This window comes from Hyaena hyaena, unplaced genomic scaffold (assembly GCF_003009895.1).
Source record: "Hyaena hyaena isolate Hyena2069 unplaced genomic scaffold, ASM300989v1 scaffold_1147, whole genome shotgun sequence".
Classification (NCBI taxonomy): Eukaryota; Metazoa; Chordata; class Mammalia; order Carnivora; family Hyaenidae; genus Hyaena; species Hyaena hyaena.
In genome coordinates this window covers 157,725-185,640 of record NW_024081783.1, presented here as the reverse complement: position 1 = coordinate 185,640, position 27,916 = coordinate 157,725, and the positions used below count along the sequence as shown (strand labels likewise).

The window sequence follows — 27,916 nt, the reverse complement described above, 5'->3', positions numbered from 1 at the left end:
ACGGGGTGAAACTGAGAAACACTGGCTTCACACCAGTTAACTATGAGGCTCTGGAACCAGACTGTCTGGGTGTGAATCCTGGCTCTACTACTCCCATGAGACTTCATGCAAGTGAGGCAAGCTGTTGGAGCCCACAGTTTCCGCATCCATAAAGCAGGGGTAATGATAGTGGTGCCTTGCTGGGTCCATGGAAGATTAGGTGGCACTGAGAGCCCCCTTGGCACGTGGTAAACCCCTGGGAAGGGTTGCTGCTGTTTGGTAATGAACTTAGACACCGGCTACCTCGCTCCCACCTCTGACTTCTGACACAGAATACTCTGCCTTCCCCCGTTGAACCTCCAGCACCTGAGATGACTCTCTCTGATGTCCCAAAGGCCGGCCCCATCCCTGGGAGTGGGCCTGGCCCCTGCGCGTCTGCTCTGTCTTATTGCAGTGAATGAGGGTCTGTGCAAATGGAACCTAAAGATAAAACGGCTGAGCGGAGATAATAGGAGCAGCCAGGGAGAGATGGGGCTGGGGGATGATGGCCCACGGACACAGAAGGTGGAAGGGAGCACACACTTCACCCATGTCATAGTTGTCTAGGAACCCGGTGGATGAGGTGGTGAAACAGCAACTGTCACTTGAACGGTCTCTTCACTGGAACGCCTCCTGGTGCCACTAGACCAGGGACACACAGACGCTGGACAGGGGACTCGAAGAGCACAGGCTCCCTGGAGACCTGAGGCCCAGGAGCAGCAAGGACATCCGCACGTCACCGAAGGGCTACAGCCGATGTTCCCTACACATTGTTTAGTTCAAACAGAAATCCCCTGTGTGTTATCGATGGGAGGCCATGGGTCCCTGGAGAGCCCACAGGGCCTGGCTGTAACCTGTTCCCGAAGCAGGAACCAAGAAGGTACTGGGTCACAGCAGCAGGTGAGTGAGGGAAAGAGCTCAAGGGAAGTTCATGGCCCTGGCTCTCTCTCACTCCGACAGACAACATGGCCGTTGCTTCTCAGTTACCAGCACTGCTGTGAGGTGGCAGCCAGAGTTTTACATCCAGTCGAACTACTCATATCTGCTGCTTCCACGGTCCGGACTGACTGGTCTCCTGCCCACCACAGACGCCTAGGTGCCAACAGCCGTCTCTCGATGCCGCTGGCTCTGAGGGGCACTGTCCCCATGAGTTCAGAAAACAGAACCAAACTCAACAAGTAATGTCTGAGTCAATCTGAACAGGTCATTTTTCGGCAAGACCCTTCTTCTGTCCCACAGGGGCACCCTGAAGTAATAACCCCCGTCCACCGGGGTTTCCCAGATGTCTGCCGGCCACATACTGTCTTCCAGTTTTCACTCTGTACGCTTACTCCTTGTATCTCCTTTCCTGAAGTCATTTTATTTATTTACTTTTTATTTTTTGAGAGAGACTCTCAAGCAACGCTTGATCCCACGACCATGAGATCATGACCTGAGCCAAAATCAAGAGTCAGACACTTAACCAACTGAGACCCTCAGGTGCCCCTAAGTAACTGTATTTTTGAAGAAAAAAATGTCATAGAATTATTTAGGAGAGCTAGGATCAATAGGCTGAAATAATTATTTTTTTTAATGCAATGGAAACAAACTAATATCCTCTTGAAGTCTCTGGCTTTTGTTTAAAAAGGGCATCTGGGCGGCTCAGTCAGTTAAGTGTCCGACTTCAGCTCAGGTCACCATATTGCGGTTTGTGAGTTTGAGCCCCACATCGGCTCTGTGCTAACAGCTCAGAGCCTGGTGCCTGCTTCGGACTCTGTGTCTCGCTCTCTCTCTCTGCTCCTCCCCCGCTCACACTCTGTCTCTCTCTCTCTAAAAAGTAAGTAAACATTAAAAAAAAAATTTTTTTTAATAAAAAGGGAGAAAGCCAAGTATTAGATGATATTATACTCTGGCCCCAACCACTTTCTCCTTGACATGATCAAAAGGATTGAATGAAAATTAGGGGCACAAAGAGAAACAACTTTATTGTTTGAGGTAGAATGGTGTGCAGTGCTTAGATCTTTTGTGCAATTTGCTAAGTTTCACAAACATATAAACTTTTGCCACCAATGATCCCATAAAAAGAGGAAGAACTTTATCATGATTTCAGAAACTTCCCTCCTGCCCTCTTAGTCAACCCTTTGCCCCCACCAGAGGCAACCACCATTTTGATCTCTATCCCCATAGGTTAGCTTTTTCTGTTCTTGAACCTCATGTTGTTGCCTCACAGGGACAGTGTTTTCATTATTAAATAAAAGTGATGTTACAGGGCACCTAGAGGGCTCAGTCAGTAAGGGCCCAACTGTTGATTTCACCTCAGGTCATGATCTCACAGTTTGTGGGATCGAGCCCTGTGTTGGGCTCTGTACTGAGCATGAAGCCGGCTTGGGTGTCTCTCCCTCCCCTCTCTCTGCCCCTTCCCCCTACTCCTCTCCCACTCCCCAAATAAATAAATAAAAATTAAATACAATTTTTTAAGTTATGATAGTGTTATATACCTTTGTATATTTTTGAAACTTTTTTTTTTTACAAATAGTTTATTGTCAAATTAGTTTCCACATAACACCCAGTGCTCATCCCCACGAGTGCCCTCCTCCATGCCCATCCCCCCTCCCCCCTACATCCATCAGTCCTCAGTTTTTGTCAGCATTCAAGAGTCTCTCATGGTTTGCCTCTCTCCCTTTCCCCCACAGAGGACCAAGGGGGGGAGAAGAAGGGGTGAAAATTTTTATAATAAAAATTTTTGTTCTGTTTGTCAGTTTTGGAATACCCTGTGCACTCTTTACCTACCATTTTCTCCAGACCCTCCAGTGGATTCACACCTATAATTTTGGGCACCCTGAAGTAATGAAAGGTGAAGACGCCAAATTAGGAAATTGGATTCTGACTTTGCAAATCCCAACATGATCCTGATTATAGCACTGATTTGCCAAATTTTCTCCCCGAAATCCCAACTAATCTGATTATCTTGTAAGCTCCCAAAAAGGCAGCTTAGACTCACATTCCTTCGCAGCCAACCCAATTCTTCCTCTTTCTTGGGTCAGTTCAGCTCCCCTCCTCACCCACGCCAGCCCCTCATCCTTGCTGTGGGCTGCTGTTCACGGCCCTGCCTCTTAGGGGCTGTTTCCTGCCTACCTCCCACCCTGCACTGACCTTCCCCAGGACCCCACTCAAGGCCAACACCCTCCATATCCCATTAAAATCAAGTTCAGGGGTGCCTGGGTAGCTCAGTCGGTTAAGCATCCAACTTTGGCTCAGATCACTGTGCTGACAGCTTGGAGCCTGGAGCCTGCTTCGGGTTCTGTGTCTCCCTCTCTCTCTGCCCCTCCCCTGCTCATGCTATTTCTCTCTCTCTCTCAAAAATAAAATAAATATTTTTAAAAAATCAACTTTACACCACACATTTACACTGAGCTTTCCTTGCGTCCTGTTGTTACTCATCTTTTAACATGAGTGCACCTTAACACTTCAACGAGACTCTTAGTTCCTCTAAGGCACACACAGAATTATCTCGGCATCAGTGAAAAGATGTGGGAGATGGAAAAGTACGTGTGGATGAACATGTTTATAACAGAAGGGAAGCCAAAACAGCCTGCAGGTTGGCTCCCGGCAAGGCTCAGAGTCAGCCTTGAAGAGGAAGGAAGATACGAATGGGGCCGTAGTCACATCTTCAGGGATGGCGCACAGAGACCACGCCCTGTGACGCTCCTGTTGCAGGCTCCTGGGCCCCACCACGAAGCATTCAGATTTAGGTCAGGGGTTGGCAGGGTCCTCAGTTTCTGGAAGATCTAATGCTGGTGGGTCAAGGGCCATACCAAGAGAAACACCACCCGTGAACAGAGAACAGGGTGGGATACTGAACATCCCCGTGTCTACCAGACAAAGGAAAACAGCATTCCCAGCCGCGTGTAGAGCCTAATTTGTATTCCAGTGACTTCTACCTCTGTCACTGGAGGTGAGATTAAATGGTAAGAAAACCACCTCAATACAACCAAAAATGAATGTGAAGTGAAAAGAAAATGCAGAGAGAAGGGGATTCCCAGTGAGGGAAAAGCTGAACCCCAGCCAAGGAAACCTAGGTTCCTGACCTGGAACCTCGTGCTATTTTCCTTATAATGTTACATAGAGGTACTTCTGTGTTCCTGGAAGGAAAATCAAGAGCAAGGTGACTCTTTGGGGGGTGCAGCCTGAGGTAGGTACACTAAGTGATTTAGAAAATGGGGCGTCTGGGTAGCTCACTGAGTTAAGCATCCGCCTGCGGCTCAGGCCATGATCTCTCTGTTCATGAGTTCGAGCCCTGCATCAGGCTCTGTGCTGTCAGCACAGAGCCTGGAGCCTGCTTCTCGGATTCTGTGTCTCCCTCTCTCTCTGCCCCTCCCCCGTTCACGCTCTGTCTCTCTCTCTCTCTCTCTCCTTCAGAAATAAATAAACATTAAAAAAATTAAACAACAAAAAGAAAAATGTTTCAATGCAAAGGCTAACCACAGGACAGCCACCAGCAGGAGAATGCCCGCTGCGGGAACTTGCATTCTTACCACAACGAATGAAAGCCACGAATAGTTGTCCTCTGCAGCCAGGGAACAAAGGGGGTTTTGAGGCGGCTGTGTGTAGAGAAGGTGGAAGTCATTCCAGCACTTAGAGCTTCAATTGAAAATAAACAAACAGCCCAAGCCTGCCCAAGGACCCCGGCTGCCAAGCACCAGCCCGGGCCGCTGGGGCCAGCACGCGGCTATTTATATTTGTAATCCAATTTGGATGGGGAAGGCGCACGAAAGAAATTGATTATCTTGAAACTGTAAGGGCAGAGTCGCAGGGACAAAAAAGTAATGAAATAGTAAAGAGGAAGTACCTGAGTAGGGTCAACAGAGGGGGTGTTGCTCATGAAAGTGCTTCCGACCCGGTTGGCTTTTGGGATTCGGGTACGAGGAAACCACAGCAGAGGACTTGCCAGAAATCTTATGTCAACTGTGGGTAGAGGTTTGCTGAGTTCCCCCCACCCGGTGCCGTGTGTGTGTGTGTGTGTGTGTGTGCGCGCGCGCGCGTGTGTGTGCATATATATGTGTACGTAGAATCAACCAAAAAAACACTCAAGAGATTCTATGACAGAGAGCTGATTATCTCCACTCAGTTTATAGCTTGTGAGGAAGAAAAGTGGGTAGTTCATGAAAAACAACCATCCTTCCCAAATCTAAGGGTCAAACAAAAGCACACATTATCCTGAAAACACTGGCCTTTTATCTTAGATCTCTCACATGCCCCCTTCCCTAGAGACTGGCTTCAACTCTGCCTTTCCATAGTTACAATGGCAACCATTTATTAAGCATGTGGGATATGTCAAAGGCTGGAGATGTACAGCCTGGAATGGCCACACTGATCCTGGGATAGGGACTATCAGCCCATTTTAAAGATAAAGAAACTAAGGACCATTATCTAACTGACTTGCCCAGCCACCACACCGCTACCAAATAGGGACTGAGGATTTGATGTGTTTCATTACACCGCCCGCCTCTGTAAGAGGACAGAAAGAAATACGGTCTCCAAAATCAACACAGATTCCCAGGAAGTAGGCGGCTGATCTTGTGTTTGTCAGTCCAAAGTCAGAAGAAGGATGTGGACAAAAGACAAGAAGAAGAGACTTGGTGGAGCAATTTGGTAGCTCAATCAGGAAAGCACTCGCCCCCTAACTTAGTTCGAAAGAGTTGATGCAGCCGACTTAAGGAGGAATAATTCCCAATTCAATGACTGCACATATGAAGAATGCCCGTCACTATGGCCTTGACCTCTGTGGGTAAATCATAACAAATACATAGATTTTGAGAAAGCTCAAACAGACATAACCGAAGACTAGGCTCAAAGCTCACTTCCATTTGTTACTGATTGACTCTGAGAGAAATTATATAACTCATCTAGGATTCAGATAATATATATATACGTATATATATTTGTATATATACTTACAAATATATATACATTTGTAAGTGAAGGCCTGGGGAGCATGGAATCGGGCAGAAGAACCCCGAACCAGGTCATCTTCTGAGATCCTCTCCAGCAAGAATCTAGTAACTAAGAAAAGTAACCCTGTGGCAGCCTGGCCTCATAGGAGCTCAGGAAAGTGAAGAGAAGACTTTCAACGTTTCAAAAGGCCCAAAGAAAGGTACGCATTTGCTGAGATAAGACCACATAGCAGATTAAGTTATCAAGCTTAGTTGCTTTAATGTCACGTTACTGTACAGACCTTATATGTGCTGCTGGTGATGTCCAAGTCTTTGATTGATCGAAATGGTGATCAAATCATCTTTAAGAAATGTGACTTATTGCCATGGGGTGGCAGGGAGGGTGCAGGGAGAGCTAGTCAAAGGTACTGAAAACCCGGAATGATCCTTTTAAGAAAAACAGGGCTGAAGATGAGTTTCTAGGGACGGGGATAGGAAGTCCGATTCAGAGCTAGTCCTATAATTTCAAAATGAAGTGATTCTTCCACAGGAGTGTGCGATACGCCGCGTAAGGCATTTCAAGAGCACTCGTAACTTCTGCAAACACTGTCCAGATCTCTCCTAGCTCTGAGCTGAGATGGTTAAGCTGTCCTCGGTGGCCCAGCCATGTCGTCTGGGTAAACTTGCTGGGAAGAGGAGAGGAAAGCATTTTTATGGTGTTTTTTCTTTTCATTTTTTTAAGTGGCGATGTAGGACTTGTGGGAAGAAGGGAAGGAAGCCAGTGCAAAACCACGAGAGAGGAGAAAGCCATAGGCTCCCATCTGAGAGAGCCAGCTGCTGGTCAGCTCCAGCTGACCAGATGGTGAGGTCAGATGGCCCCAGGGGCCCTTACAGAAGGTTCTGATGAGGTGAGAACCACCCCCACCCCCAGCAACTGAGCATCCCTGAAGCCAACCCTACAAAGGCTTGGGGACAGTCCCCTCTTTGTCCCCCACCTGAGCCTACACAGAGCAAACCCAAAGGATTGCTGGGGGGGAGGGAGAGGGGGCGGTGAAGTGTTTCTTTCTTTCCTGACCAATGTTGCCACCAATTTTGCTCCTGATCACTTCACTCCCCTGCCTAAGCAGCCCCAACCTTTTAGCCAAGGAATCAAATCTGATTCTGCTCAAGCTCCTAGAACTAACCACCTGCTTACAGGAAATATAAGGACAGAGGAATAGGTTAAAAGACACCATGGGGATCTACAATCAACAAAATCCAGGATGTGGAAAACTTTACAGGACAAATGAGTAGCTTCTTCAACAAATGAATGGCAAAAAGGAAAAGGAAAAAAGAGAGTAGAAATCTATGAAGGAAAAGAGACTAAAAAGCATCAAGCAAATGTAATCTACGGGCCTTATTAAATCATGACTCAAACACATCAGCTGTTACAAATGGAAAAATTTGCACACTGTCTAAATACTTGACGATATGAAGGAAATCATGCTTTTTAATGTGATAATAGCATTGTGGCTGTGTTTTTTAAAGTGTTCTTTCGAAGGGCGCCTGAGTGCTTCAGTCAATTAAGCGTCTGATTCTCGATTTTGGTACAAGTCATGATCTCGTGGTTTGTGGGTTTGAGCCCCACGTCAGGCTCTGCACTATTAGTGCACGGGACTCTCTCTCTCTCTCTCTGTCTCTCTCTGCCTCTCTCTCTCTCAAAAGTAATAAATAAATTTAAAGTAAAATTGTTCTTTTGAGATAGATACAGACATATTTACAAACACAATGTATGGTACCTGAAACTTTCTTTAAAAAATACTTCTGGGAGGAAGCTAGGAAGAGGGGCAGAGGTGAAACAAGATTAGCCATGTATTGACAAATGCTGAAGCTGGGAGAAAGGATGCTTAACATTTTTAACAAAAAGATTTTTTAAGAAGCTGGCTGTGATATATGACTGAGTTTCTTTTAATAACAAGGAAATTATAAAATTGTAGTTAAAAATAATCCAACTTAAAATAACTCATTCTATATGTGCACATAGCTATGTATATATGAGTGGATGTATTTCTTTGTCTATATAATTTACAGGTATAGGGAATCTTTGGGGAGCACATACACCAAACTTTTAACTATTAATTCTATTTCCTGATGGCGGACGGGTCTGAAGAAAGATAGTCACTTTTCTTACTTTATGTATTTCCACATTGTTTCCATTTCAATTTCATCAAGCATGTCTTCCTTCTCAGTTTAGGAGCAACGTAGCCCAGGAGAAGGCATGGTGACTCCCGGGAGCCCCCACCCTAGCTCTCAAAGGCTCTGTATACCGGTCCTCTATCCATGACTGGCAGCCTTTCTTGCAATCTCTGCAAGGTGGCCAGACCCCGACAGTGCCTTGCCGCTGTGTCTGGGGAGTACACTTTTGGGAGAAAAAAGGGCTGTAATCCACATACTACCCAGGAGGCCTCAGACGTGGTTTGAGTGCATGCCAGGTGCTCAGTACAGTGCCAAGTGACTTAGCTTTCTGAGCCGTGATTTCTTCATTTGTCAGTGGGGCCACGCATACGGGCCCCACTGAACTGCTATAAGAAGTAGTCAAGGGACAGTGAGTGGCATTCCCCGCACCTGTTTCAAAGGTTCTGTCCGAACCTTGCCAACACCTGCAACTGCAAGTGTTAAGAGAATGGAAAGCGGACTTTACGATGCACTTGGATCTGCTCACTGAGAAGAACACAGTACGCAGAGCTGCCCATTAGCTTACGTATTAATAACAGAAATAATGCACTGGGGTCAGGAGGAGGACCTCTGAAGGTCACGCTCTGAACTCCCACTAGGTGGCAGTGTTGTTTTCTTGCTGTTATGCAAATAAAGGGGAGGGCCAGAAGGGGAAAACAAACATTTTTTTCCCCAGGCTGATACAAAGGGGAACGCGTCTATATTAATCTCCCCATAATACTGAAAGAGAGGTTGGCTTGAGCTAATGCGCCAACTTAGAAGAGCATCCAGTAATACCAGTGAGGAGATCCCATCAAGGGTTCCTGGTCTCTCTGCAAGGGATGAGCAGGAATGTGAGGTAAAAAAAAAAAAAAAAGGGGGTGGGGTGGAGGATGGTGATGGAAACGGGGTTTCTATCTCAAAGAGGGAATTCCATTCAGGAGTGAGAACTTACTAGAAGTCCAAACCATGATTCAACCTTCCTCATCTGAGAAGGCACATGAACTCAACATGAATTGATTCGTAGTGAATCAAATTCTGTAGGTCTAAGTGGCCAGGCATGTCCTCTTGGGAAGTCAGTCTCGAGAGAAACATAGTCAGATAAAAGCCCCTCAGGCTCCACTTTCCTTCTTCATGCCCCCCTACCGACAACCTCACATTGGCTCCCAGCTACCTCAGGACAAAGTCTGAACTCCACCCTCTGACAGAGTCATCAGCAAGTGGTCTGGACCTCCCCTACCTGTCAGTGGACTTCAGAGAACATTCCACAACCCACCCTCACCCTTCCTCAATGTTGCTGATGAAGAACATGAAGCCCGAGAGGCGAACCGACTTACCCCCAAAGCCGAACCTCCACCAGCTTAGTTTTCCCATTGATGTTGGGTTATGTTGTATTACTATCTTTTCCTCCAGGAAGAGCACAGCTCCGCGAAGGCAGCAAAAACATCGCGGTTCAGCAGAAATACTGCAAACCGAGGTTATGGTAGGAGGAAGTATAAGGTAATAATTAGGAATGCGGGGGCTCCGCAGTCCTGATGCTACTCTGAGCTGTGTGGCTCGGAGGGGGTTACTTAACTTCCTGCGGCATCAGATTCCACATCCGTAAACAAGGAAAGATAACAGTACTCGCACAGAGTTGCTAGTGAAGATTCAATATCATATGCATGTAAAGCACTAGAAGTGTGTCCCCCACAAACGGGCAAATGTGGCTTTGTGTACCGCTCTCATTTCTTTTGCTTATCAGCTGAGGTGCTGAGCAAGCCACATGATCTCTTGGGCTTCATTTCTTCACTGGCAAAATCTAGGGGGAGTTACGGTAGGAGAGGCTGGGTTATAGAGCGTTCTCTGAAGTCCACTGTGTTTCTGAAAACTCCACGGTTCTATGGAACACATCCACCACCTTCCCCAAAAGACCTCATATATGAGTATGAGGGGAGATGAATCCAAGTACTGGCTTCACCTACTTAAAACTAGCCTTCGGTCGGGGCTCCTGGGTGGCTCAGTCAGTTGAGTGTCCAACTTCGGCTCAGGTCATGATCTCGTGGTTCACAAGTTTGAGCCCCACCACATAGAGCTTTGTGCTGACAGCTCAGACTCCGGAGCTTGCTTGGGGTTCTGTCTCCCTCTCTCTCTTCCCTTCCCCTGCTCGCTCTCTCTCTCTCTCTCTCAAAACTAGATAAACATTAAAAAAATTAAAAATAAAACTAGCCTTCGGTCAACACACAGCACAAGCATCAGCTTCTCAAGGAAGTTGACATCCCCCGCTCTCACCCCACCCCTCTTCAACTAGGTTAAGCCCCACTGCTTTATGCTTTCACAAGACCACAGACTTTGCTTTGAAATACATACCCCAAGTGTCACTGGGGACTGCAACCCCCATTCTGCAGATGAGCAAACTGCGGTTCCAAGAGTTTATGTTATTCATCTAAGACCCACACTCCAGTAAGTGATGGGGCAAGATTCGAACCCTGGTCTATTCGACCATAGAAACTGCAGGATCTTTTTTGAATATTTAGCTTATGTAGCTTACTATTTAGGATTTGTTACACGTAAAAGAATATTTATAATATATATGTGAGTTACATGAATTATGAAGCATAACAAGAATTCTAATGAATCTAATATCCAACCAAAAGGCTGTAATGGAAATTCCAAGCTGCCAGTACACTTCTCTTCTCGCCTTCCCTCACCTCCAAGGAGGTGCTCCTCTGAAGTGACTTTTATTATTCTCTTGCTTAATTTTCTCTTCTTCTTAACTTTGCACTGAATTGGAATATCTTTATAGAAAAGTACACTAAGGAATGGCAGGGGACCGGTGACACAGAAAGAGAAAGCGTGCCCTAGCCAGAAGTCCCTGGTGCCCCGGCAGTCATGAGATTCGGTATTCTTCTTACTGGGCCAGGCTGATCCTAAGGCTCCTTAGTTCTGTCTACTCAAATGCAAATGTCCACATTCAGCTTGAGGTCTCTCTCACACAGAAGATACTCAGTCATCAGAAAGGGCTGGCATTCTGGGCTCTTAGGAGGAGTTTGCTTGGAGAGTTCTGGTCCAGAAAAGAACCAGAGTCATCTGTGAAAAAAGGCCAGCAGAGATGTCCACCCATCTGAGGCTGCCCTCATCAGGAACTTTCTCCGAGGCTCTGGCACCATACTGGGACTTCTTTAAACAGAGTGAGAGTGCAGCGGTGGGTGGAGGAGAGTGGGAAGAGAAGCATCATAAAAGCGTCATGTATGGCTCTGATTAGGTCATCTGAATTAACAGTTCTCACAGCCAGGTCTTGAGTAAAAGCAAGTAAGTTTGCAAACAGCCCACCTACTAAAAACTATCGAGCTTGGTGCAGGAATTAAGATTCAAGTCCCCTGAGGAAAAGCTGGCAAGATTCCGTGGAGGAGATGCTAGGCTTGGTCAGTTTATTCGGATGCCCTGAGAAAAGCCACCCTGCACCCTTTACCCTGCAAGTTCCTGGTATTTTTTCTCTTCAGTGGGCAGTGGCAGTTTCTGCTCCTCTCAAGTCAACCAGCCTTTACTGAACATGGGTGAGTATGAGGGCCAAAGCTCGCAAGGGATTCGAATGATGATGTCTGAGCCCGACATCAAGGAAAATGCCAAAGCAATGGCTCAGAAAATAAAGAGTTGGTATGGTGAGTCTGGGGGTCAAGAAAGAATGTCTTGTGGGAGAAGGGGCTTAGGTGGGGAGTTGGAATTACCTTGGCAGGGGGAGGCGGCCCCATCAGATCATTTCTTCTCAGAAGCTTCACTATTCTGTCCCACGTGAAGTGCTGAATTCAATGTCTACTGGAAGGCAGATTTATAACCCAGTAACACATCAGTGGCAAATTCAATCCAAGTGTTGGGAAAGGAACCAATTTAATATTACTGGGTTCCATGATAACCCTTTTTAAATTTTTTTTTTTTTTTTTTTTTTTTTTTAGAGAGAGAGACAGAAAGAGAGAATCCAAAGCAGGCTCCGTGAAGTCAGCGCGTAGAGCCTGACGTGGGGCTCGAACTCCCGCACCCTCGAGATCATGACCTGAGCCAAAATAAAGAGTCGGCCATTTAATTGACTGAGCCACCCAGGTACCCTTCCATTAGAACCCTTTTAACTTTCTCCACAGCCCACGAGGACCCAAGGCTGAGAGGGAACTGAAGCAGCCTGGGTCCCTTTTTACCTGAGAGAAGGCAAAGGGGAGAACTGCCCTTAAATTGCTACCCAAAGCCTAAGGGAAGCCTTCGCGAAGCCTTCCTGTCTCCATGGAAACTCCCCAAACCTTCACTTCATTGGCGCCCAATGTTCTGAAAAGTGTGCTCAATGCTCCTAATTATTCTCCTCTTACTAGTCAACAGGAGGGCTTTTCCGGGCCAGTTTGGACGACATGGATATCTACCTGTAGTGAGTGTGGCCATGATAACCCAGGGCCGAGCTTGGGGTCTCCTGTGACTCTTCATATCCAAAGATGATGGTACTCCCACTGCAAAACCCCCACAGTTAGGGGGTACCCCTTGCCTGACATGGACACCGACCCTCTTTGCTATCCTGTCCACACTGCTCTCTCTGGATTTTTAGGAACGCCTTATACGTTATATTTGTTATATTTATGTTGCTGCGCTGCGGATCTGTCGCAGTAGTCATTTTGTGTAGTATGTCTACTCCGGGAAGAACAGAAGCTCTTCAGTGAAACGCATGAATTCACCCTTCAGAGTACCTCCCTGGCCCCCAGCATGATCCGGCCAGCAGGTCGTCCTGAAACGTAGGGAGTGCACGTTCACCCAGGGAGGCTTTCCCACCGGTTTTCTGTTGGTTCTCAACAGTCTGCCACACCGGCATGAAGGGCGCATTGGGAAGGACCCTGCAGGGGGTTAAGACCCTGCATGGTGGTCGTCTTGCTTGTGGTGCCCCGTGGGCTCCCTCCACAGAACCAATGACCAAGCTTACCGGTAGCCCAGCCCTGGAAATCAGTAGCCAACACGCCCTTCAATGAGTAGCCAAACCTTACAGTGGCTTTTTTGCGACCTGCTGGCTTACTTTGGCTGGAACCCGGGCAAGCACCAGCACCTAACAGGTGCCCATAGGGATGTAGTCATGTCCGCTGAAGGCGGCACAGAAAGGAGGAGGAGGCAGGGGCCAGCCCTCCTGATCCTGGGAGAGGGGAGCAGCGCCCAGACCGGGTGAGCTCAGCATCAGGTCTGGTTCTCCCCACAGCCAGCAGGAATGTCGGGAGCAAACAGCCAGGCTGCCGGTGCTGTCTCCTCCAGGGAGGCCTGGCATTCCCGAGGTGAAACCCAGCTCAGTCTCTGAGTAGCTAGGGCCACGGGCACGTCGTGTATCTTGAGGCCCACTCTCCTCTCTGGGAAGATGTGCCGACAGCATGAGAATATCCTCACACATACACAGCACCTGGCACACATTTCACGCACAGTACACGTTGGTACACTCTGGCTTTCTGTGCCCGTGCTAAGTCTTGATTTCTCTCCAAGAATCGAAATTGTTTTCTTCTGACATAAAACACTTGGTGGGAGGGAATCCTTCACTCGGGAGTAAAACACCAGGTTCTAGTCATGAGTCCCTCGCTGACCTGATCTGTGATTTGATTCATTCATCAAATATTTACTGCGGTGCCCACTATGCGCCAGGCCCTGATCTAAGTACTTGGGATGTGTCAGCGAGGCGACAAGGCAAAAAAGAAAAAAAGAAAAAAATCACCGCAGGCTAGCTATAAATAAATTAGGTGATATTGTAGAATGGGACAAGTTCTCTGGACAAAAGAGTAGAGACAGCAAGGTAAGAAGCACCAGGGCGGGGGAAGAGGGTGGTGGTTTTCAGTCTGTTTGGGAAGACTGGAGGATGTTCAGGGTATACGTCACTGCAAGGTCGCTGGAGCAAAGACACGAAGGGGGAAGTGTCCGATACCAGAGGTGATCCAGGCAGACAGAATGGCCAGTGCAGAGAACTGTTTTAGGTCCGTTGTAGCAACAGCAAGGAGACCCGTGGAACGGGCTGGGGCAGAAAAACACAAAATGAAATCGGAGGTGGGGCTGAGGGTGCAGACCACACAGGGCCTCGTTGGCCGCTCTAAGGATTTTGGTTTTCACCCGTGGTGAGGACCGACGGTGGGACTCCAAGCAGAGAGATAACATAATCTGAAGATCACGTGGGCTGGGGCAGCAGGGAAAGGGCATGGATGGGGGGGCGGGGGGAGGGCAATCGAGAGGCCACTGTCATCATCCCGGCAGGAGACCTGGAGGCTCAGACCGTGATGGTGGACACGCAGCGGAGGGGTCAGACCCGGGATGTATTTCCTTCTTGGACCCTCGATTTCCCAATCTGCACGAGTTTCTGCACCCCTTTCTGTATTCCAGGCAGGTATGAAGATAAGTGAGAAACAACAACCACATGGAAATGTTTGGGGACACTTGGATTTAAGATACCCCTAGAAACTCACAGCAGTCTGAAGAAACTCTTGCTGGTGGAAGAATTTCAGGAGCCTCTGATGCCGTGAACTGCATGAAGCATGTGGACAGATGGTGCGCATGGAGTCTGTCCCTCCACGTGACTGCCCTCACATCCCCGTGCACATACATGTGCGCACGCGCGCACAAACGCACTCAGTGGCAAGACAACCATGGAGGGAGACAGACATGTCAGGAGCTTGGCTACGACCGTGAGGCCTAGATCCTCTTGAGCAAACGGGATAAAAAAAAAAAAAAAAAAACCCACGGACAGATGAGGTCAGGGGGACACTGACATGAACGAATGTGGGCCAAGTGCCTGTCACAAGGTCTGGCACATAATATAGTCTCAATAAATCTTAGTTCCTTCCTTGCTGCCAACCCCTTTGGGAACCCATCCCATGCTGGGAGGAGAAAGCTGTGGATCCTCCAGAAAGCAGATGAACCCACTTGTAAATAACTGAGAAGCGTCTACACTGCTATTGTTGTTTTACTATCCTGTTTACCATTAAGAAAAACAACTTCCTTCGCCACACCCTGCTGGGACCCTGTCACTGTGCTTCCTCGGAGCAGCACAATACCCTGGAGGCGGCCTCGGGAACAGGAGGGGCAGGGCCAGTGCTCAGAGGCACACAGGGAGGGGTGTGCTGGCTCCGGGGGGCACAGCCTGGGCAGCTCTCGACAGGAGGAAGCCAGGGTCAGGGTAGACCGGGTGCCCGGGCTTGATTCGCCTCTTGGGAAGCAATGGTGGAGGTCAGACGGTGCCAGAGGCCAAGGCCTGCCTGTCTTCCCGGGCACTCAGGACCCCCCCACAGTGGAACGCCACTGCTCCCCTTTTCTGCTTCTGTAGGGTCACCGAAGTCCACATCTGACTCCCGACACCCAGCTCTCCCCAAGACAGACAACCCCGGGGGGGGGGGTAGTGACGTGGAGCACAGAGCGCTTGTGCACAAGGGAAAGAAGACAGGAGAGATGGGGAGGGGAGGAAATTCGTGAAAAGAAGGACACAGCAGCACTCAGTCCCCAAGGCTGTGACAAGGCTGCCTTTACAGGCCTTTGCCTCCACTCTGCCCCGTGCTGTGTTCACAGCTCCATTCAACGCGTATTTAGGGTGCCCCCCTGCAGTGGAAGCCTGGAAGCCACAGCTGGCCCGCTGAGCCTCCCTGGCAGGCTGCTGTCAGACCCCCTTCTGGGTGCTTGTGAGGCAGCTGCGGACAGAGGGGCGGCCTTGAAGTCTGAGAGCCCGCCGCAGGCCCTGACCACAGGGACGGTCCCCCAGCGCACCCCAGCAGGGCCACCCTAGAACTCCCTGGCTTCCTCCAGCCCCCTGCCCCTTGGAGAGAGGCCCCACCAACAAGGCGCACAGGTGGGTCCCCCAAATGAGCCGCGGCAGAGAGGGGGGCTCTGGGGCCCAGCAGGGAATTTCTATTTCTAACCTGACGTGGCTGTCAGCAGCAGCTGCGGGTGCCGGGAGGCAGAGGGCTCGGCTGCAGGGCTGACGCTAAGGCCCAGCCGCCAAAGAGGGGAGGCTTCAGGCGCCGCCCAGGGTGCCTTCACTGGGGCTGGTGGCTGTGGGTACAACAGTCCCAGGGGCACTCAGAGCACACGCAAGTGGGGCGTACTCGCCCCAGGAGGCCAGGGGAGAAAGAAGCCAAGAAGTGGGCCCTCAGCTGCCATGGGGCAAGCAATGGCCCAGCAGCTCGGCTCTTCCCCTCCCCATCGTTTGGGAAGCGCCACTGTCCCCAAGGTCTTTGCTCACCTGGGACACCTCCTCTCTAAACATCTAGACTAACGGGGGCATGAGGGCCTGAGCAGTCAGTTCACGCAAGTCCTAATCATGCAGGCAAGGAAAGAGAGGCCCAGGGGTAATAACTGGGGAGGCAGTGTGCCCTAATCATTAGCGCAAGGTCTTGGGTGCCAGGAAGACTCAAATCTCAGCTCTGCCTCCTGGTGCCCAGGCGTTCCCTGAGCTTCAGATTCCTCATCTGCATGAGGGGTGTACGGATAGCACCTCCTTCATAAGCTGCAGAGAAGATTGGACCAATTGGTGCCTGTAATGTGCTTAGCACGGGGCCAGGAACAGGAAGTAGTGACCATGGCCATCTGCTCCCAAGCCACACGGCTGGCCAGGAGCAAGCAGGATCCAGGTCTCCTTCAGCCCACCACTCTCCCTCTGCCCTGCCCTCCACAGCCCGGGCACCCTTCTCCTGGGGACCCCTCTGGTGGCAGCAGCATGGCCTCGTCGCTGGCTCGCCCATCACAGGGCAGGGATGGTGGGCTGCAGGTCACAGGACTCCAGGCAGATCTTCTTGGACTCGGGGTCTTGAAAGACCCACCCTGAGGGACCTCCTGCTCAGAAAGCCCCTCACAGGGGCTAGGCAGCCCGTGCCCAAGGAAACCAAAAGGGACACAGGCGCCGGGAGGAGATTAGCGTTAGCGGGGGGGGGGGGGGGGGGGGGGGGGGGGGGGGGGGGGGGGGGGGGGGGGGGGGGGGGGTGTCTGGCCTTCCCAGGGCCAACAAAGCTCCCCTTGGTCAGATTTATCCAACCCAGGTACATCACCCCCCCACCCCCCCCCACACCACCCCCCGCTGTAACTACGGCTCAGGATTGCTAGATTCTAAACACCCGGCAAAAAAGCACTCACTGGGTGTTACAAGTAGCCCGGCGAGTGCTACTCACTTCACATTTCCCCAGCGTCTTTCCACAGGAGGGTAGGGGGGGCCATTCTTCAGTTTTCTCTTCTCCCACCAAGACCCCCTCTTTCACGGCCATCCCCACTCGGAGTCCGTCCCTCAGAGCCCACGGCTTGGTCCTGAATGGTCCACAACAGGTGCTCAACACACCTTTCTTCGGTCAACAACCCTTCGCTGCCTTTCTTAGTGTGTTGGCCGAGCGTAGTCTACAAACTCACTGAGAGCTTCTCTCTCCTGGTCTCAAGTGTCCCTAAAGAGTCCAAGACCAGGCACGCTGACCAGAAAATGGCCAACAAGCATAAAGAAGCAACTGCGTGCTGACAGTGATGGAGCAGTAATAGGGCATGTTAGCAAGACCCACATCTACCGGAGAAGAAGCCACCTGCCCGTCCTTCCCACAGGGACCCTTGGAGGTCAGTAGGAGAACATGCCCACCAGGGCCCCACCCCCACTCCGGTTCGGCCACCTCCCTGCTCTGTTTCCCCTTCTCCTTCAGTCACCTTTATGTCCCTCGCTTTTCCTTCGCTTTCTGGCTTTACAAAGAAGCGCTAAATCAGGCACCAGCATGTCTGGGTGCTGATTCTGACTCTACTAATCAAACTACCTGCTTTAACCTGGATGAATCAGCCACTCAATCCCTCGGGGCCTCAGTTTCCCCTTCTGTCCAATGGAGACGATCACATTTCCAAAAGCTGTTGGGAGAATGAAATGATGTGACTAGGGGCTGCCTGCCTTTCCCTTCCAGCCCCTTCCACCCATCTGCAGTGCACTTTGGGAGGGGGCTGTGGTTTGGCCCTCACGGCAATGACTGAGCATGCCATGCCAGCCAGGAAGCTGGATTTACACATCGTTCTGGCTCCACTCCCCCTCACCACCCCCAGCAGCCTGTGCAAGACCTGGGGAAGGGTTTCAAGCAGAGGCCGGAGGCCACTGGAGAGGAAGGGGCACAGCCTGTGGCCACTGATGGCCGGCAGCCCCCCTCACACACACACACACACACACACACACACACACACTTACAGAGTCACCCCAACAGAGCCCCTCCACTTCCCCTGGGTCTTAGGCAAGCGTAAAACCGGAACAAAAGTTCTGAGAAAAGACAAAGGGGGAGGAAGGGGAAGATGGCCAGGATTTAGTCCACGTCACAAAGGGTGGCTCTCAGAAGGAGGGAAAACCTGGGCCAGAGCACACGCAGCTTTGCGCCTGAACCTCACAGGAGGCAGCAGCCGTGGGGAAAGGTCACCCTGAGGCCACCAGGTTCCCCAAGTCCAGTGCTCGCTGGGGAAGGAACCTCTCATTAGCTGTCTGCGAGGCTCTCCCCAGCCCACGGCTAGCAGCGTCTGCCAGGAAAAGGGTCTGCTCAATGCGAGCCTCCAGAAACACATTCTGCTTGTTCCTTTTCGGGTGCCTTCTTCCCAAGCCCTGCCCTCTGTTCGCCTTCTAGCTTCCAATTCTTCTAGGTCACCTCCATTTTTGCTAACACAGGGCAAGAACATATGTCAGCCTGGGCAAGTGTGAGATGGCCAACCTCTCCCACCTCGCTCCCTGTTCACCATCAGTCCCCCCCCCCCCAGAATGCGGGCGCCCCTTGTCACCGCTGGATTTGGGTGGGGGGGGGGGGGGGGGGGGGGGGGGGGCACCTGGTCCAGGCCCAGAGGACTCCGGAGTGAGAAGGACATGTAGAAGAGAACGGTCCATTCCTAATGCAGCCAAACTGGCCAGCCTCAACAATGACCAAACTTAAATATTTTCCACCCACATTAATCAGCTCAATAATTCCTTAATGACTTCCTAAGAAAAGTGTTACCAAAAAAAAAAAAAAAAAAGCCCTTGTTTGTTTTGATTTGGTGGGTCTCTTTCACCCTCGGTTAAGGATTTCATTGTCTGCGCACGGCAAGAAAGCAGCCTGGGGTTTTAGGAAGGAGGAAATGATGTGCGGCGCAGGGGCCGGTGGCTGCTGCCCTCCGGGTCAAGCGGGAGGGTGGGGTGAGGGACCTGGCACCTTGGCCCCAGGGCTTCTCGCCATCTTCATTTCATCATCCACCTATGAAGTTAAGATAACCATAACTACCGCCTGCCTAAATCACAGGGTGTTTTTGTGGGTTTGGGGGCGGGACCATGGCTGTGCTGGCCGGTCCTCCTGTGAAGAAGGTATGAAGCCAAAGCGATATTCATCCTGCCAGGCAGACAGTCAGCCTTCTAGAAAGGCCCAGCAGCACTGCAGAAGGGACGCCACACGTCTGAACTCTCAATACATTTCGGGGTGCCTGGGTGGCTCAGTCCGTTAAGTGTGTGACTCTTGATTTCGGCTCAGGTCATGGTCCCACAGTTGTGAGATTGAGCCCTGCATCGGGCTTTACGCAGAGCGTGGAGCCTGCTTGGGATTCTTTCTCTCTCTCTCTCTCTCTCTCTCTCTCTCCCCCTCTGCCCCTCCTCAGCTTATGCTCGCTTGCTCTCACTCTCACTCACTCTCTCTCTCTCTCTCTCTAAAAAAAAAAGAATACATCTCAAATGCTACAATCTATGTGAATGTGAATGTGAAAAGCTCGAGTAATACTCAGACTTTGGAAACAGAAGAGTGGTATCGTCTTCCTAAAATAAAAAGCCACAGCCAATGTTGTGTTTTCCAGATACAGGAAGCAGGATTTCCACCTTCCTGCTGCATCTGTAGTAATTCCAGCTCGTGCCTGGCTGCCCAGGGCTAGACCCCAGGGAAGAGATTCTACGGAGGAGGAAAGCAGTGGAAGGTCACCCAGCGGGACCCTGGGGGGGGAGGGGGGGCGCTGGAGCTCCTCCACCCCCATGCCAATGCCTGGCATCATCTCTACCAGAACCGCCCAGGAGAGGGGACAGCAGACCTATGGGTACAAGGGCAGGAGAGGGTTTCATATCCCTGCCTCTTCCAGAACTGCAAAGCCTTTGTGGTGGCCACACGTCAGTGTTCAGCTGGGCATCTGGGGATGTGGATATGAGGGACCCAGTGACTGGGTGTGGGCCATTGGGTGCCTGCTGCACCCTGGGAGAGCAAGGACCCACGGAGATCGGGGCCCTGTGTGTGCCTCTATCTGTCCCTCTTCTCCCCTCCTATATAGTTTTACCCAAGATGCTGGAATTTCAGGGTTTGGAGACAAGTATGCACCATGCGAAGGCTAAACATCCACAGGTTCAGCGATCCTAGACCCTGGGCGTGACCCCAAGTAGCGAGGCACAGCAAACTACATGAGCACAGAGTACAAATTTCATGCTCAAGGCCAACTGCTTACAGCCCACTGAAGAGAAAAGAACTTACAAACTCAGGAAACAGAACCCTCCACAATGCTGGATCACAGGAATCATATCGCCGAAACAATGTCAGTGAAAAATAAACAATAGCCTGTGGAGGCAAAAAAGCTATCTTTTCACTTTGTTGGGGCCCCAGATCCTTCTCCAGTGCCACATCACTCATGTAGGGGCTACACGCCAACAAACGTGCATGACTATGTGTAGGCCCAATACTCAGAAACACACACAGAAACCCACACGCGCGCACGTGTGCACGGGTGAGTGTACATCTACATGCACATGTGCATACATAAGCGTGCAAGGGCGCGCGCACAAACTATGCACAAATGCAGACATACACACACGTGCACGCGCTCCTTCCGGCCCTGCCAAAGGGGAGGCAGCACAACTGTGGAGCCACAAAACCAAACAAAAGGGGTGGAAGATAAAACAGCAAGTACAAAGTATGGGTGAGGAGGAAGGAGAGAAGGCTCCTTGAAGCGCAGCTTGACTCACAGTTTTCAAGGCGCGAGGTGGGCGAGGGGAAAAAGACCTGCATCAAGAGCGTACAAAGGAAGTCAGGGCAACAGTTGGGCCTTGCTGGCTCCCACACAGAACAAACCCAGCCAGACTCCAGATGATTAAAAATGAGCTAATCTGATTAGAGCATTTTAAATTTGGATGGATTGCCTCGCTCACCAATAAATGGGAGCAAATAACATAAATCCTGCCCCACGGCTCTGCGGCCAAAGTCACCCAGGATCTGCCAAACACTGAAAGCAGGGCTTGATCAGATGACTGTGGCAGCGGCGGGACCATTGGATGCTCAGTAAGTATCTGTGGCTAAGCCCTGTCCTGGAAACACGGGCTGGAGAGATACCCACTCAGCTCGGGGCCACCAGGAAGGGACCTATGGCTAAGCAGACACACATGTGAATGCAAGAAAGAGTAACCAAGAAATAGGTGTAAAAATTGTGCTCAACTGGGTAGAAAAGACTGTGACTGCTATAGACATTCAGAGAAGGGACAGACAACAAGAGATGGGGGTGGGTTGTCCTTCATCTGGGATGTGAAGAACACAGAGGATGTGGATAAACGGAGACAGAAGACAGCACAGCTGCCCACTTCCGCTCTCCTGACCATCTGTTTGGCCCACTATTCAAGTGGGGCTCCAGGTAAGAAGAAAAGGAAGTGTCTAGGGTTGTCTCTCAGCCCTGACTGTCCCTTCTAAGTCTACCTTACGCCTCCTGTCCCTCTAGCCAACTATCACTTAATTAAGCTTTTGCGGAAGGGGAAGAGGGAAGGGAAAACTGAAATGTTTTCATTTCTTGATCAAATTGGTTGGTGCCATGAAGGAAAGGACCTGACTAATGAAACGCGATATGGTTCTCAACTGTTCCTTCCCAAACCCGTCCTCGTGGGACTCGCACAAGGAGCATGTCATTTGGAGTTAATCAGATGTCTCTGTAAATAATTAGAGCCAGCCAGGGAGAGGGACCAAGAAAAAAAGCACTCCCAAAATGTACATGTAGCAATGTAGCTGTCTTTTGAGGTTCGTTCATTGTTTTGATTTTTTTTTCTATTAACAAAATTGTCCAGTTTCCTCAAGGTCGGCTCTACTCACCGAAAACATCTGGGTGGAAAGGGTGTGCAAAGCTTGGCCGTCTCAGAGTCCCTCCTCCATGATCTCAGTCACCTGGGCTTGGGTTACCATCCACAAGGCCTGGCCAGTGCTCTGCTTCCCACCAGGGCATGGGCGCCACTGCCAAGGAAGAGCACCTCTCTGGGAAGCTTCTGGAGTCTCGGCTCTCAGAACTTTCACTCCTCTGCTTGCTATCACACAACTTTTCACTCTTTGGGGTAGTTTTGCACGGATCCACTATTCCCCCAAATGTTTTCTATCCTTCAGTGTTTCTCATTCAACAAGCTCTCTCTGGGAGGCCAATGCCTCTGACATCAGAAAGGATAGGGCAAGAGATGTGCTTAACACCTCTGCAGTATGAACTTGGCTGAGGTCATACCCTCCTTCTAAATAAATGTCCGTAGAATGAGAAGAGAGAAGGACCAAGACTTTCATATCAGCACCACAGGATGACAATTTCTGTTATACACACTGCCAAATTCTGAAAGTGCTTGAAACTACCTGTTAGGCGGCTGTTGAAAAGGGGACATGGTTGTGCAGGCTTTTACTTTCTTGTTCTTTAAAAAAACACACAGTTTATTTATTTTGAGAGTAAGAGAGAGCACGTGCTCATGTGAGCAGGGACGGGGTAGAGACAGAGGGAGAGGGAGAATTCCAAGCAGGTTCCACAGTGTCAGTGCAGAGCCTGACTTGGGGCTTGAACTCACAGACCATGAGATCATGCATGACCTGAATGGGAATCATGAGTCAGGCGCTTAACCGACTGAGCCACCCTGGTGCCCGACTTTTTTTTAAGCAATGTATTGGTTAGGAAGGTAGGCTAATTCCTCTCCACCCTCCTTTTAGAAGGAGAGTATTTAAAGAAAACTGCTGCCTCCATCTTATTTTTGTGATAATTATTTGTGCCAATCCCTTCAAAGAAAAAAAAAGCAAATCTCTATGGGAAGCAAACATCAAGATCGATGTCATTTTCCCAGATTTACTCAAGGAAGTCAGACTTGTTCTTTTGTCCCCCCATTCACAACTTGAATGTACGTGGAAGAGGCACCTAGGAAATGTGACATATGAGGCTCAGGCAATGACATTCACTCCAACCAAAAAATAACCCCCATCCATTAGCCCATGCCAGCATCTAAAATTCCGACAGAAAGACTTACTATTGGGAGTGAAGAAATTACACCACAGGCTCTTATCAAACTTCTCTCACTACTTCTTCTCTGCCTCCCTCTGTATCTTAATTAATTCTCTAGGACTTTCTCTGATCCTCGAGCTGTAAAATAGAAGGTCCTTGAGCTGGAGAAAAAGAAGAGAGTTTGAGCCAACCTACAAGTGGCCATAGGGCTCTCGCTGATGTGAGAAAATGCTAGATTGACTTCTCACCCAATTCTTCCTTCAGAACGGACAGAGATCTACACAGTACCTTGAACCAGAAAAGGAAATAGAATATTGGTGTAAGTCCTTCGGATTAACAACCAATCTCCTTTTTTCCTTCCCCCAGTTGATTATTTTGGTCTGAAGTTTTTGGATGAGCAGGAAAAGTAACTGACTATAGAGTCCGTAGACCTCCACACTTTTATCCACAGCAGCTCAACGCTCAAATCCCCATAAACACAGGTGAACTTGGGTGCCTGCCAGCAACACAAGGGACCTGCTTGTCATCCCTGCCAGAGTCCTGAAAAATCTCTCCCATCTCCCCAGTATCTCTTCAGTGTCCTAGTCGTCGCCCTGAGGTGAGGGTCAGAGGGTCAGGCTGGAACCAACTTCTGGACATGCAAGTTCATTGCAATAAAGTTCTTAGTTCTTTCTGCTACCCACATTTACCCAATGTCATTCCCTTTTCCTAAACTTGGTCAAGACCGGCTCTTCTGGCTGGAAGTGAGAGCAGGGATGGTGGCAAGAGAAGGGGGGAAATCCCCTTCCGTGTAGTGATGCTCTGTGTTCTAGAAGGCAAACTCCGCCAAGAGCCCAGTTCTGGGAAGAGCCCAGTTCTGGGAAGCAGCTCAGGGCAGCCCAGAATCCTGCTGTGTGGTCTCATCTTTGGGCCTGGGGTGCGGGGGTGAATGGTCCAGAGTTCTATTTCCAGCACCATCAGAACTTCAGCCAAGATACTTGACCTCTTTTCATAAGCCCTTTCCCCCAAATGAAAACAAAGAGCAGGGTTGAGAGAAAGAAAGAAGTAGAAGTGGATGGACGCGCTGTGGAGAAAAATAAATACCCGGTACTGTGGAAACAGACCACAAAAGGTATTGCCACACAGCATGGCGACCCTGTAGGGAAGAAGTAGATTTTGAGAATGAGGTCAGTTTGGAGCTCAGTATCCTGCAGCTTTGATGCATCAGGGAGTTCACGGAAGCCCCTCTTCAGAATTCCATCCAAGGTTGCACTCGAGAACCCAACCTAGCCCTTCAGTAGGTTCTGTCCATTAGAGTCGCCCCTTTCAATAAACTTATTTTTGTTGTTGTTGTCAATAAAACCTCTTCAGAAAGCTTAATCTCCAGGCTTCCTCACCATGTGACTTCTTCTTTTTAAAATATGAAGGAAAAACACACTGAGGAATTAAGTAAAAATTAATTAGAAGCACATGGTTCAATTTCTCTTAAAGTTACACATGGCTTAGGACCGTATTCAGGGAGAAGCATTCCCTCCACGCCAGCTTGAACGTTTGCTAAGAACAAGGTCTGTGTCAGTGAGTGGGTTCTGAGAGTGTGACTTCCAGAACTGCCCCAGGCCAAGGCCATAAGGAGGGAGGCTTACAGCTCAAGTAGGATTCCCCTTCATCAGCATGCCTACAGCTGATGGCAAAGAGAGATCCAAGGGTTCCCTTCATCTCTAAGGCTTTCAAGTCAAACCACTTTGCAAGATGGAAGAGCAAGATCTCAAAGAATAAAGACAAGAATTATTAATACTTTTGATACATGATTTTAGTGTTTTTTACTGTAGTCCAATTCAGCTCCAGCAGAACAAATGGCAATTTCTTTCCATCCCAAAAATAATAGTAAATTCTTACCTTCACCTTCTGGCATGGAAATGATAATTTGGATTTACATCCAGGCAGCCTTACTAAACGAACAGCTGACAATTTTTCTCAACTTTCCAGTTGCGAGAAGTGGATAAAGAGAGATCTGGAGAGCCGAAACCTGCCATCACAACCCCCTCTCTCATTCGGCCTCAGACCTCATATCATTCAGCCTGAGAGTCCCTCGTTGGGTTTCAAGGCCACGACTGTCCCCCTACACACTTTTATGCTGCAGACTTAATTTTCACACACACGTGTACATACATATGGATCGTGCCTTGACACTGAACCCTGCCTGCAACAGAAACCAGTTAGCAGATTATTTTATTATTTCTTAAGATCCTATTTTGGATTTTATGGTGGACCATAACTACTTCTTTCTTTACACTAAAATGGTTTGACTTCATTTACAAGCTCTTGGTAAAAACATGTGTGAGAATATCCTCAAGTTAATTAGAATTGCACCCATCTTGTATTGCACAAGTAGAACTTCAGCAGGTCAATAGTTTCAACTATCGATGTTCTTACAAGTGGGTTTTGCCTTCACAGACTCAAAATAAGAGAATCAGCATTCTAAAAAACAGAAGGGTTAAAGACAACTATTCTTGGTGCGGAAGAACTCTTGGTTCCTTCAAATATTCACCAAGAACAAGAACTCCTGGGAGACTACACGATGAACAGTGGGTGCCCACAAGCCTTTCCTGAGAACAATCAGAATGATTTCAGTAATGATCTAAAGCATTTTTTTCTGAGGGAATAGCATTTCGTGACCTCAAAGATTTCTCCTAGTTCTTTCCAAAATATCAAGAAGAAAGGAACATTTCCAAGCTCATTCTGTGAAGCCAGCATTACTTTGATACCAAAACTAGATAAGGATACCCCAAGAAAAGAAAATTATTGACCAACATCCCTCATGAACAGAGATACAAAGATTCTCAACAACATATCAGCAAACCAATTTCGAGAACACCAAAAGGGTTATACACCATGAGGAGGTGGGATTTATCCTGGGGATGCAAAGATGGCTGAAGATATGCAAATTGATAAGTGTAACAAATCACATCAATGGAATAAAGATAAAAATCACACAATCACCTCAATAGACACAGAAAAAGCATCTGACAACTATAGCATCTTTTCATGATAAAAAAAAAAAAACCCTTCACAGATTGGATGTAATAAAGGCCATCTATGACAAACCCACAGCTAACATTATACTCAGTGGAGAAAAACTGAATGCAACTCCTCTAAGATCAAGAATAAGACAAGAAGGCTCACTGTCTCCACTCCTATTCAATACAGTACTGGAAGCCCTAGGCAAGACAAAGAAATAAAAGGCATCCAAATTGGAAAGGAAGAAGTAAAATTGTTGCTATTTTTCAATATGATCTTATATAAAGATTCTGTGACTTGATACTAAGCCTCGGAAACAGCCTAAAACATAAGCAAGATGGGAAGTGGGGGGTGTGGCTGGGGATTAATTAAGTGAAAGAATTTCAGATCTAAGTGGAGAAATCCAAGCGTTCAGGAAAGCATCCACCAAAACAAATAATACCCAGAGCTCCACCATGAAAGAAACTGATAAAGTGAGTCCATGAAATGCCATCATCTCTTAGGTCCTTCCCGGCTCTAGAGCCCACCAAGTCTGGGCAGGATGGTGGCAAAAGGGAGTGGAAGCCGGACCCCAACACCTAAAGCAACATGAGAAAACAGAAGACTGGAGAATCGAGCCATATTTGGATATTATGGAATGCACATACTGAGACTTCCAGGAAGAGGAGAAATCAATGAGGGCTGAGGTCATCTCAAGAGATTATCAGGGGAGATGAGATGGGATGTGGCTGAAGACTTGACATGTCCCGCACCTGGCTGTGTAGCACTAGATCTGGGCTCAGATGATGGAGACGAAGACTCATATGAAACCGTTTCAACGCTTGCCCTTTGGCAAAAGCGTTGGCTCAATCTTCCAATCAGACCAGTCTCTCCTGTTTTGTGCTGCAAGGTCTCCTTACTTGAGGAGGAAACCCCTCTCCTCTCTACAGGCCTGAGCCCAGGCGCATCTAGGAGCTCCAGGAGTCAAAAAGCCAAGAGCCAAAGACCACTCGCGGCCTTACAGCCTGAGGATCTCCCACAGCATGGTGGTTCCCATTCGGGTCCTGCCACTTTTTCATCTGTAAAATGGGTTAACATATACCTATTAGGTCGCTGTGTAAATTAAATAAGTAATCTACTTAAAGCACTTAATGAGCACTCAATAAATGGGAGCGATGTATGTCGATGGAAGAAATGAAGCTATCTGTGCACATTCATGTGTGTGCCCCAGGGGGAGTTGCTCACAACGTCCCTTTTAGACATCTACTTTCTTTGCCTTTCCAGACCAGCCCTTCGAGAGACAGTCAAAAATGAGAAGCCAAGTTGATCCCATTGAAAATACTGTCCTTCAAAAGCTTCAAAGAATTAAAAAAAACAAACAAACAAACCCGTGTTCTGAAAGGGGCTCCCCTCTGAACCTCTGCAAACGTGCACTTGAGGCCACCCAGCTCATCCCACCCAGTTTCCGGTGACAAAGGTCAGATGGGAGCAAAAGACAGATCAAGCAGGGACAAAGGCAGGAATTTCGGCCTAAACCCAAGAGTTACTCAGCCGGTCACCAGCTTTCCCAAAACGGGGGGACCAATTTGGCAATATCCCCAGATACGCAATCTCTCCGCATAGGAACAAGTGCACACTGA

The 27,916-nt window shown here is 49.0% G+C and overlaps 1 protein-coding gene across 3 annotated transcripts in view; it reads right to left on the bottom strand.

Annotated features, from left to right (window-relative positions):
* PRKCE (protein kinase C epsilon) overlaps positions 1–27,916 on the bottom strand; it is a 493,249-nt gene that overhangs the window by 363,852 nt on the left and 101,481 nt on the right. Inside the window, exons 1-2 of one of the 3 annotated variants that reach the window (XM_039222528.1) lie at positions 4,847–4,991; positions 4,533–4,598 (exon numbers count right to left, since the gene is read on the bottom strand). The exons of 1 other annotated variant lie outside the window; for it this stretch is intronic. In XM_039222528.1, the coding sequence (XP_039078459.1) occupies positions 4,533–4,598; positions 4,847–4,879 (99 nt within the window). In that variant the 5' untranslated portion in view covers positions 4,880–4,991. Of the gene's footprint in view, positions 1–4,532; positions 4,599–4,846; positions 4,992–27,916 lie in introns of those variants that run through there. One more of the 3 variants, XM_039222530.1, reaches the window with a different exon arrangement.